Source organism: Choristoneura fumiferana, chromosome 26, assembly GCF_025370935.1.
Source record: "Choristoneura fumiferana chromosome 26, NRCan_CFum_1, whole genome shotgun sequence".
Classification (NCBI taxonomy): Eukaryota; Metazoa; Arthropoda; class Insecta; order Lepidoptera; family Tortricidae; genus Choristoneura; species Choristoneura fumiferana.
Genome location: NC_133497.1, coordinates 8,187,946 through 8,200,001, shown reverse-complemented (window position 1 = coordinate 8,200,001; position 12,056 = coordinate 8,187,946). Strand labels below are relative to the sequence as shown.

The 12,056-nt window shown below is 37.3% G+C and overlaps 1 protein-coding gene across 15 annotated transcripts in view; it reads left to right on the top strand.

The window, feature by feature from the left end:
• Positions 1–617: 617 nt before the first annotated feature.
• The window catches only part of LOC141442641 (uncharacterized), a 41,460-nt gene continuing 30,021 nt past the window's right edge, over positions 618–12,056 (top strand). For 3 of the 15 annotated variants that reach the window (XR_012452956.1, XM_074107680.1, XM_074107679.1), the window contains exons 1-4: positions 629–952; positions 2,355–2,511; positions 3,288–3,401; positions 5,051–5,236. Coding sequence is in view for 14 of the 15 variants with exons in the window: in XM_074107680.1 (XP_073963781.1) it covers positions 797–952; positions 2,355–2,511; positions 3,288–3,401; positions 5,051–5,236 (613 nt within the window). In the remaining variant the exon portion in view is untranslated. Of the gene's footprint in view, positions 953–2,354; positions 2,512–3,287; positions 3,402–5,050; positions 5,237–8,095; positions 9,459–9,640; positions 12,020–12,056 lie in introns of those variants that run through there. The other 12 variants (XM_074107669.1, XM_074107670.1, XM_074107668.1 and 9 more) reach the window with 9 other exon arrangements.

The following is a 12,056-nucleotide window of genomic DNA, read 5'->3' as shown; positions in this document are numbered from 1 at the left end:
TATTACGGGCGTGAAAACAAAGTTTAGATTAAAATCATATTTAATACATCTTAAAACCGTAGCATAAAAATATCGAGCATGCCACAGTGTTGCAAAGTCCCTGTTTTGTTCGGAAAAAAGGGAGGACAAAGGTTTCCGAAAGACAAAACTGTCTCAAAACATAGACATTCATTGCCCCGGAACGCATATTTGCATAATTAATTTCAGATATTGCAAAATATTCACAAAATTATTTAATTATAAATAAACCCGCGTAGCTCACCCAAATCTATGAGATTTGACATTTCGGAGAATACGCTATACTGCCTCTAGCGGCGAATTCATTCGCGATAATTATGTCACTACTCAATATCATGATTTAAAAATAGATGTCAGTATTTATTTAGTACTACTACTAACTAATAGATGTCTCTTGCTAAATGTTGTCAAGAGAAAAATACATGCGATTGTAGTTAGACAAAATATATAGATAATTTTTACTACACTGATGATCAATTTTAAGGATAAAGTAACCACAGATCACAATGATGGAGTATGAATATTATGGAGACAGTCTGTCTGTCTGTTGAGTACCGGCGTCGGCGTCACATCACCTCACCTCTCATCCCGCCCCGACCCCGCCCGCAGGACGGCAGGACAAAAAAAAAAAAATTAAATTGATGGCTGGCTGCCCTGGCTGGCTTTGCTTTACAAAATGGCGGGTGTACTGTGAGAATACTGACGCTGTGCATTTCGTGATAATTCCCAGAGCCCGGAACTGTTGTTTTTGATTAGAATATGTTATAAAAGTGACACAATGATGGACTTCGACGAGATTGTTGTTAAAGAAAGCCCCGGCTTGTGCCGGTGCTGTCTTTCCGAGGGCTGTTATAAAGACCTGGGTTCGGAGTATAGTTGGATGAGTGAGACCGAAATTTATGCCGATATGTTACTGGAATGCTTCGATATCAGCGTAAGTGTTTGCCTAAATGGTTGTCTACTTAAATGCATTTGTCAAAGACACCATCAGCGGTAAAATTTACGTTAATTGTATTCAACTTCAAAGCGTTTGGGGCGTGACTTAAAATCCATTGTTAATTTTCTTCATGACTGTATTTCCATCAATTGATGTCACTTCTAACCCTGCTAAGACTAGTTAACTATTTAAAATATCTTAATCTAACAGCCTAATGAAAAATCAATTCTTTGGAACGAATTTATGTTCTCAAATACTATCTCCATAATAAATATTATCTAAATCAGCGCTAGTGCAGTGCAGTGTAAGAGCCTGGTTGGTTCATCATAGTCCAGGGGACAGAAATCTTATTCTATGTACCGCCTAGCTTGCAGCAAGCCCCACAAGCCAGGCCCATGAGGCCTGTCCAGACTGAAGTCTGGCTGGCAAATGCCTCATTTACTATCATGGCCAGATTGAAGCTGAGATTGAGTATCAAACCTTCATTCAAACATCAAAACATCTTTACAAACTGCCTCATTTAGTATTTAGGATAGGATAGGATTCTATCCTTAGTAAGTTCTATTTTTTGGAATAAGTTTTTTTGTGAGAGTCAAACCATGCTGTGTAAGATTTGCCAGAAGGCAGACGACTTTTCTCATTTGTTGTAGAACTCAAACTTGAGAAGAGTTCTTGGGGGTTTGGGTTCCATGAACGGCCAGGTCAAAACGAATGGCCGAAGCAACTGGAGGCCTATGTCCAACAGTGGACGTCCTACGGCTGAGATGATGATGATGATGAACGGCCAGGTCAATTGTTAGCTCTCAGAGCAAACATCTGGCAAAGCTATTTGCATTCATCACTGATCTGTCCCTTGTATAGGGAAGTGAGCGAGCACCCATGAAGCTGACATTATCAATTTATCATCTGAAGTGTTAAAAAGTATCAACAAAAATAAGAAAATAATCTTTACAGTTTGATTAATTCGAGTTAACACTTGACAGATGGGCGTGCCAACAGTCAATTCTCAACTTTGAGGTCATACAAATAAAGCCATTTTTAGTATACCGCTACCCATGTTTACAGATTATGTAAAAACTATTTTATTTATAAAAATAAAATAGTTTTTACATAATCATAAGACTTCAAAGTTGAAAATTGACTGAAGGCACGCCCATCTGTCAAGTGTTAACTCCAAGTAATTGTACTGTACCTACACTATATTTTGTCACTGTATGCATTCTGTCAATTTTATACAAAAGTTCAAACACAAAGTAGTAGAATGATTCATATCTTTGACCTTGACTGTACTACATTAAATTCAAAAGTAATCCATTTCATTTGGATGCTGTTCAAGTTGTAACTTGTAAGATAAGATTCTTCTACAAGATCTACAAGTTGTTTTGTTTGTTCTATTCAGATATCGCAACATCCTTCAGGCCCCAACGGTTCGAACCGCCTCATCTGTGAGGTGTGCATCACACGACTTCGCGATGCTTGCAACTTTAAGAAGCAGGTGCTGGAGTCCGAGAAGCGCTTTGTGGATATGGTGGGGCGAGGAGAGTTCAGACCCAAAGGTTTGTCTCAATGTAGAAGCAGACTGCAAGTTTTTCACCTCAGTGTAATTTTTTCAAGAAATAAAGTACTACATGGTTAACACAGTTATGTTCAACCATTTAACCTCTTCACCGCCAGAGTCATCCATTCGTGCCAGCCAATGGAATGCCTCACACACCACGGTCATCTATACATGACCAACATTCAACTTGAAATTAATCCTTTTGCAATGGAATTAAAAATCAAGTTGATTTGTTGCTGGTTTTTCTGTGGCGTACAGAGCATGTCACTTTGATTGTTTAGTGGTGGTGAATAGGTTAAAATATGTGTTGGTTGGTAGCTATACTTCAGCGGGTTGGCCATTTCATGTATTTTTTTAGTAAAATGATTCCATGGAAAAAAATAGAAAAACATATTTTTGGAATCTTAATTCTCTGTAAATTTAAGAAGTCACTTTTATGGTGATCCACTGATCACTTAAGTAGCGGAAAAAATTTAACATTTTTTTTTTCTTTTGTCAATTGAACAAAAAATGTGACGTCACGACGTGCGAAACTTTTTAGCACGTCACGCGGTTTTTTTTGATTAATCAAGAAAAGAAAAAGTATGTGTCCAATATTTTATGATAATCCAAATGTACCTGACTGACTTATTAGATTTGAAGGAGAAATGTGTGTGCCGTCTCCGTCTATTCGAACAAAACATACAAAGAGGACATCACATTTATCTGTCAAATAAATTTAATCAATGGAATGGTGAAAGAGGGAGTTAGCCTATTGCAATTATACCCTTGCAGTGCTGCTGTACCAGACACAGATGAAGTCTGAGATTAACATGGACATAGAGGAGGATGCAGGAGCTGAGGATGCCGAGGTGGAATATCTCGAAGATGACGCAGACTATGTTGATGGTAAATAATTATTTTTTCACTTCTCTTGTTCATAAAGTCTAGTGCATAAAGTAAAATCTTTGTCGAAGACCAAGGTAATCTGGTGTCAACAGCCACAAACAAAAAAGTTTCTACATATTTTTTTTTAATAATTTTTAATATAGAACTAAAAAACAATCAAAATAAATCAATAAAACAAATGTCAAGGGAAAATAGATTGCGAGAAAATGACATAGCACAAGTGGAAACAATTGTTCACTTTCTAAGTACCTTTTATTTTTCTTGCATTAATGCATTTTTAGGGTTCCAGAGTCAAAATGGCAAAAACGGAACCCTTATAGTTTCGCCATGTCTGTCTGTCCGTCCGCGGCTTTGCTCAGGGACTATCAATGCTAGAAAGCTGTGGTTTTACACGAATATAACGGCTAAGTTTGCTTGAAATTTATTGGTAGTTGAAGAGTAAATAGCAGCCTTAGGTATAAAATATACCTAAACTCGGTATTGGTTATTGGTATATAAAATACGAAATCCTTAGAAAAACATTACTTAGTTTTTCGTAATGGCTACGGAACCCTATTTTTCGCGTGTACGACACGCTCTTGGCCGGTTTTTCATCACTACCTATGTACCTTTTATTTTCTTAAATTTTTATGTACCTACCTTTTATTTTTCATGCATTAATGCATGCAGTAGAAATCGAACAATTGTTGCACTGCTGCTATGTCATTTCCTCGCAATCTATATTCCCCTTGACGTGTATCAACCCAAGCCGTACCAGCTCGGGTGGCTATATGAAGCTCGTTTTATGTTCTTTTTGTACAATCCACTATTAGTTAAATAGATACACACTATCTGTTATCATACAAGGAAAGTATACAGGGTTACTCCTGTGCCAAAAGAGTCATCATCTACAATATAGACGTGACTATGTATAGATAGACCCTGTGTCATACCGACGGGTGACAAGCAAAAGTCACTAGAGGGATAATCAAACTTATGCATAGCATCGTAAGGTTAATATTCCACTAAATTTTTTTGCAGTTAGTGACTTGCTTGTCACCCAACAATACTATCAGTTGGTAAGATTATTGAAGGGGCCATCCTTTTTGTTCTTGTGGTTGAAGAGAAGGTGGAGTAAACTTACGCAGCGATGTTTGCTTGATCTTGGTTTTATTGGAAGAGACGAGGGGAGATTGTGATAATCGCCATTTTGTATCCTAGGGTGCCGCTGGTGGCGCCATCTTATAATTCTTAGCGGAACGTTTTCGATTCCTCGCTATAGAACCGAAGGTCTTGGCTAAAAGCTATAAAAATCTCCAAATGATTAAATAGATGGTATCAGATTTTATTAAATTTTTGTTTACAATACATTCTTTATAATTATTATAATTTGTTAATAGGGGTTATAATTATAACATCTCAGTGTGATAGATAATTATACTTCAAACTCGTGTTTTATTTATTTAATTTGAGTTTTACAATATGTCACTGATCAATGTACATTGTACAGTGTCACTGATCAATGTACATTGTACAGTAATTCATAGACACGTCGGCAGCAATTGGAAGCAGTTGTTTTTTATTTTCACAATGGGGACTGATTATTCACTCCATCTATATGAGGTACACAAAAAGCTCTTTAACAATCTTAACCCCTCCTCAATTTCCAGAGGATCTCCTCAAAAACGAAGACTATGGAGAACCATCGGTGTCTGAAGACATAACGGTCTCCGCTCTAGCTGTGAAAGGCAAGCGGGGTCGCCCGAAGAAGTCCTCCACGGCTGTCAAGCCGGAGAAGAAGGCCAAAGTGCCCAAGTTGGAAGAGAAACCGACCAAGTCTAAAGCAGTTGCGAAAGGTAGGTCCCGAGTTTTTGATACAATGGTTATTGAAGTTGTGTTGTCAATTTTGTCTTAAGTAGGCCACATTGTTTATAGATAGCGATAAATGTCTGCGTAGCTCACAATATTTCGATGCATTTGTATGCATCACGATTGTGAAATCAAAATCAAAATGGTTATAAAGTAGGTTGCAAAAGGGATCTTTTTATACTGCCAACGTTTCGGAAGGATTCATCATCTTAGATTGCACCACAAAATACTTGGCAAATGTTTTTTTTTTTTTTTTTTTTCAAAATAAAATTGAACGAAACTAGAAGAATAAAGATCTTAACTTAATGTATCGTGTAGTTATTGTAGTTCGAAACATTGTAAAAACGTATTTATTGTTTTAACCACAGAAGAGACTAGTGGAAGTGGCGTCAGAATTGATTAGTATCAGAACCGATGTCGCCAAACTCACACTAACATAAAGTTGACTATTATGAAATCTTGAAAATGATTGGTTGTTGTGTTTTATTTAAAAATAGGTTATGAACTCCGGTCCGTTAGCATATTTTAAACTTTAAAGTAGTGGCATAGTGTCGAAAATCAATTACGCTATGTTACGAGTTACGCCCTATTATCCTGACATTCGAATTGCATACAAAGTTCTGTCATCTAACGTTCAGTAGCGGAGCAACCGTCAGGCGCAAAACAGAAGCAGGCAAATCAGTTTGGCTACTCACCAATAGATGCTTGAAGAAATGTTACCAATTGATTATGAACTTTATTTCGATTAGTGTTAGGTTTAAATTTTAACAGGACTAACAGCTACGTGTCAGATGACAGATGACACTAGTATCATAGCCACATCCCTTGCGATGCGAGTAGCGCGCGGATAGCGAACATTCTAGATTCTAGATTATTGTATCAGGCAAAATACGCACGATTATGAACCTTATGTTTTGATCGATAGAATTGTTTTTCATTTAAGTAAAGTGAAAAATAATGTCGTAGCCACGGAAAACATGTTTTTATTTTAAAATTAGGTAAATAGTATTTACTGATCGTACAAAATGCCTTCTCGAGTGAGATTTTTTATTTTACTATCATTTTGATAGCTCAACACTGCACAATACGGCATTTTTTCGACGAATAAAATAATATTCGATTCTGGTTCAAACGTCACCTCTGCACTCGGTTGACACATAACTGAGACAGGTTTTGAGGTATACCTCATATTTATGCTTGGCAGCGCAGGAACGCACACTAAACACTTCCACTAGCCTCTTTATTCCGTGGTTTCAACACACACATACTGGACATTGACTTATTGATTGACAGGAAAAAACTAAACGAGGAAACGGAAACCTCATGGCATACTGGTTGATATCGTCGATGTAATTACTTATTAGCCATCTTACAACAGTCGGCGAATATCTGGAAACAACAAAACTTGAAGTAAAATTTATAACACAACTTCAATAGCCTGCCTTTGAAAAAGTTTCTGTTACCATTTCAAACAAAAGATGGGTTAAACTCAAATCTAACTTGCTCTTGTAGCCATGTTTCTTGTAAGGGAACCATTGTTTGTTGAACTACCATAGTAATGCATTATGTAGGTACTTACCTTTTACAGTTCAAAAGATACAATCCTGTTTCACACATATAGACAAAAAGATACAACAGAGAAGCTTAGTTAATAGAGTCCATTGGGCATCCTAAAGTACGGTGTATTTAAATAAAATTCAAAACCTTATGATAAAGTCAAATTTATTTCATATTTTGTCATTGAGATATAATAAAATAATTTATTATGTGTGTAAATAAGTGGTAACAGGAAAGTTTTCAAGCGTTTGTGTATATGTTTATTTGTCTGTGATTTGACACTACAAATTCAAATGTGGCAATAAAAATAAAAAGTATGTGATTTTGCATTATCAATGTAATTATACCAAATTTCAAGTTAATCCAATCAAGAGATGCAGGTGGAATTTGACTTGCAGAAGATTTGACCTAAATAAAGTAACATACGAACATTGTAAATTAAATAAATGTTCCTAAAGAGAACCAAATTTCAGACAAAAAGGCTTAAGATCATATGTAAAAAGAGAATTTTCCCTCTTTTTCTTTTTTAGTTTTAGTATGCTATAAGAGTTATACTTTTTATTAGAAAATGTCATATTTCGCATTATTGAACGTGTCAAGTCATATTTTAAAGCAAAACGATTTTCTTAACACTGATTTTTTGTTTACTAACTTAGAAACCACCAATCCAGTCTTGCTCATGTTTTAGACCATCGTTTTGCTTTTTTTTTGTGTACACTTGATTTTTTTAAACCAGCATATTTATACCACGCGTTTAACTTTTATACCGTGTAAAATATCGGGCGATTTAACCACGACATCACATAAATTATGATTATAACTATTGGCAAAATACCGAAGTACAGATCAGCTGTCGATGTGGTAAAACTCAGAAGATGAGACTGGAAGAATCAGAAGATTTTGCTCTAGGAATGGATTAAAATCAAGCTAAGTCAATCAGAATTAGTAACAGATGGAAGTTAGTTGTTGAATAAAGCTATATTACTGTCTATTTACACATATTCGGGATCTCTTAAGATCTTTATGGAATTATAGGAATTATATGCAGAACCATCATCATTTTCTAATAAACATTGCTTATGAAACCGTATTCAAAACGTTAAGTTCATATTTGGGTTCTCTAAAGATCCCTTTTGAATAATTTATGCATATCCATCATCATATCTCACAAATATTGCTTTTAAAACTGACATTTATAAACTATAACCTATTGTCTTAAAAGTCTACCCCATTCCCTGTCCTTTAAAGGCCACCAATGTCAATTTTGACTCTTTCGTTTCACTTTTTAGGTATGAAATGGCCAGAGACTGCGTCCGTCGTACTGACAAACAAATCCCTGTTGACAGCCACTAACCGCAACCGGCTCATGAAGGCAAACGCCATAACTGTCCTAGAATCTTCCACGGTCGTGCCTTTCAGGTGGCATAGTCAGAGTTATTCCTGTTTCTTCTGCCACAAGAACTTTCAGAACATTAATATCCTCAAAAAACATACCTGGGACGAGCACCAGAAGGCCAACATCAAAGCCGCCGTTTCTTACCTAAGGAGAGACGAAAAAGTCAAAGTTTTTTTCTCCGTAATAGACTGCCGTCTCTGCAATGCTGATTTCAATGACATAAACTCACTTATTGGTCATCTCCGTTCAGCACATGATAAAAAGTTCACCGAACTAAACGGGTGCTTTGGAGTCTTACCTTACCGATTCGATGGAGATACCTATTCGTTTAAATGCGCAGTTTGCAACGAAGAATTCAAATACTTTACCAAACTAAACGAGCACATGAATATCCATTACGGCGACTACATGTGCGCTGTTTGCGGAAAGGGTTTTCTGAGCCAAAGCCGGCTGAGGAGTCACGCCCAGAATCATGGCTCAGGGTTCCGATGCAGTCTCTGCCCGGAAACCTTCGATTCGCTCACCATCAAATATAAACACGAATCTAAAGTACACAACAAAAAGAAAGTTTGCAAGTGTTTCTATTGCGACGAAACTTTCCCCGATTACATACGTCGCAAGACTCATCACCGTACTGTCCATAATATAAACGTACCGTGCTCGAACTGTCCCATATGCCATAAAGCGTTCGAATTACCTAGCAAAATGCTAACGCATCTCAAAGAAGTGCATATACGAGAGAAGAATTATTCTTGTACCATTTGTGATCAGAAGTTCTTCTCTAAGACGAAAGTGCAGAAGCACATGGTGAAGCATTTTGGGGAGAGAGTACACCAATGCGAGGTGTGCAAGAAGTCTTATGCGAGGAAACAGACTTTGAGGGATCATATGCGTATCCATAACAACGACAAGAGATTTGTATGCGCGTTGTGTAGTCAGGCCTTTGTGCAGAATAGTAGTTTAAAGCAGCATATGAGAGTGCATCATCCTGAAGCTGTTAGTTAATAAAATTGACTCTTTTTGGCTGCTATATTCGGGCCAGTGCTGCCTCTAGCCCTTGATCAAGATAGAGCGAGATTGTCTACACCGCCTCCGTGCCTCTCAAAAGGCGCCAGTTTTTTTTTTGCACTGGAAACTGGCGCTTGGAGCGACCGCTGCTCTTTCTTGCTCTACCCCAGAGCCGGCATTCAGGCTAGATTATATTCTAACGGTTTTATTTAATATTTTATTAATAATTAAAATGTTCACTCTTGTCATTCATTATTTAAATTTCCATTCTATTCTATCCTACTCCGTCCAACGAACTTTAAATGTACCCTGATAGAATTTTAAATCAGTTTCATTTATTTATTCATTTGACTTAAAAAGTAATGCTCATTGAAACGTGTCTAGTTTAAATAACAAGGGTACATTTACAGTCGAGAAAATTTCTTTTCAGATGTTAAACCGCGGAAATACAAAGGCTGCGAATCGTCGTCGATGCGCAGGCGGAGAAACCTCCAAATACTGTTCAACAGCACCACGATTATACCTTTCAAATGGCGCGGCAAATACCTCTGCTTCTATTGCAGCAAAGACATAGCGGAGTATAGTGCTCTCCGCAAACATACAAAATCCCACGGCGATTGCTCGACGCGCGATCATTCCTTAAAAGTGCTAAAAGGCGGTCAAAACATGGAGATCAAAATCGACGTGTCTGATATTAGTTGCGAAATCTGTAGCGAACCTTTCCCCACCTACGACGATATTGTAACCCATTTGTTTATCAAACATAAATTAGAATACGACAAAGGTGTAGATATGGCCATAGAAGAGTATAGGCTAGTTGATCTCAGTTGTCTAGCGTGCGAGGAAAAATTCGCGTATTTTGGCTACCTAGTGTCCCACGTCAACAATAGTCATCCGAAGAACTGTCTCATTTGCGACAAGTGCGAGCAAAAGTTCAATAAGAAACGAGACTTGTTCTCTCATATGAAAAACTATCATAGGGAAGGTGGTTATCGATGCGAATCCTGTCCGCAAAGCTTTAGTTCTTTAAACATTCTCCGTAAACACAGAAACAATCGACACTTGACTAGGTGTACCATTTGCCAGTTAAAACTGCCGTCAGCCGCTTTAAAACAAAAACATATGGAAGTAGAACATCCAGATGATGGGTCTCTACAATGCGATAATTGCTTTAAAGAATTCCATACGAAACAGGGACTTCGAATGCACGCAAGGAAGTGTAAAGGCGATGAACTATTTCAAATAGAAATAAGAAAAAAAGATTACGACCCCATGGACCTCGACCAGAATTACGAAGATCCCGTGAAAAGACCGAGCGTCAAACAGATTAGGGAAAATATAGTTATAGTCATAAACATGTCGACAGCTATACCTTTTAACTTCTATAAGAACAAGTTTAACTGCTTTTATTGCTCCAAAGACTTTCCCGATTCTGATTTAATGCGCGAACATACAATAATCGAACATCCAATATGCGATGTTAAACAGAAATGTATAAGGAAATGCAGAGAATCAGTGGCTTGCGTTAAAATTGACATCTCTTCTTTAGCGTGTAAGTTATGCTTCGAGTCTGTATCCGATTTCGATACTTTGCTAGATCATTTAATTTTAAAACACGATGCTAATTACGATAAATCGATAACAACATGCTTACAACCTTATAGACTGATCAAAGACCACATGGCTTGTCCTCACTGTCCTAACGAAGTATTCAGGTTCTTCGGAACGTTATTGAAACACATGAACAATATTCACACTAACAATAACATAATTTGCGTCTACTGCGGTCAGACTTTTAGACGGGATCAGAATCTGCGCGTTCACATCTGGAGGCATCACAGGGATGGTAGATTTAAATGTAACATTTGCGGTGCGGATTGTAACATACCGTCTAGACTGTATATGCATATGGCTAAAGCCCACGGTGTCAAGGCGGCCAAGTGCCCTAAATGTCCAGAGAGCTTCTCAACTCAGTATTTAAGACAGAAACATCTTATTGAAGTCCACAATTCTGGCCACAAATGCTCCTATTGTGGGAAATTGTTCACTCGCAATTCTTTCATGAGAGACCATATTCGACGGACACATTTGAAGGAGAAAAACGTCGAATGTTCTATTTGTAATATGAAGTTTTTCAACAACATACTGCTTAGACGTCACATGGTCAAACATAGCGGCGAGAAGAACTTTCATTGTGATATCTGCGGAGAAAGATTCTTCTGGAGGAAAAGCCTCCGTACTCACATGTCTAGGCACAATAAACAAATTAATCCTATACATATTTAGGTAACGCAGATAGAAATTGCGAACTATGTGAACAGTGGCCGTAGTGTCTAACGCTGTGGCAGTCGCGATCGCAATCACCATCCCTTTCTATCCTCATCTCACACTGTGTGACAGAGAGAAATGGTGAAAACGATCGTGATTCCGAGTGCGTTAGACAATAAGGCCTCAGATTGCCTCATTGACACTGTCTATGGTTTGATTTTGTTGACATGATTAGTGAAGTTATAAGTAGAAACTATCAAGCTCTCAACGCAAATATTTAGAATTGCAACGATTAACTTAGATAAAAAAATAGAATAACTATCATATTTATTTTGTAACCGTGTTCGAAAAGGTACTGTGATACTGATAATTCATGTAAAAATAACGGCTAAGAGAGGTACGTTCTCGCTGTCTACAATTTCTGTTTCTGAAGTCTTTGAAATTCTGAAGCACCACACCAAAATTATAAACTTAATTTAATAAATAATAGGTTATATGATAGAAACTTCATTGGTCAGTACTTTAAATGTCCACTAAGGATGTCGTCGTCGTTGGCTCTCGATTGACACGATGTAAAT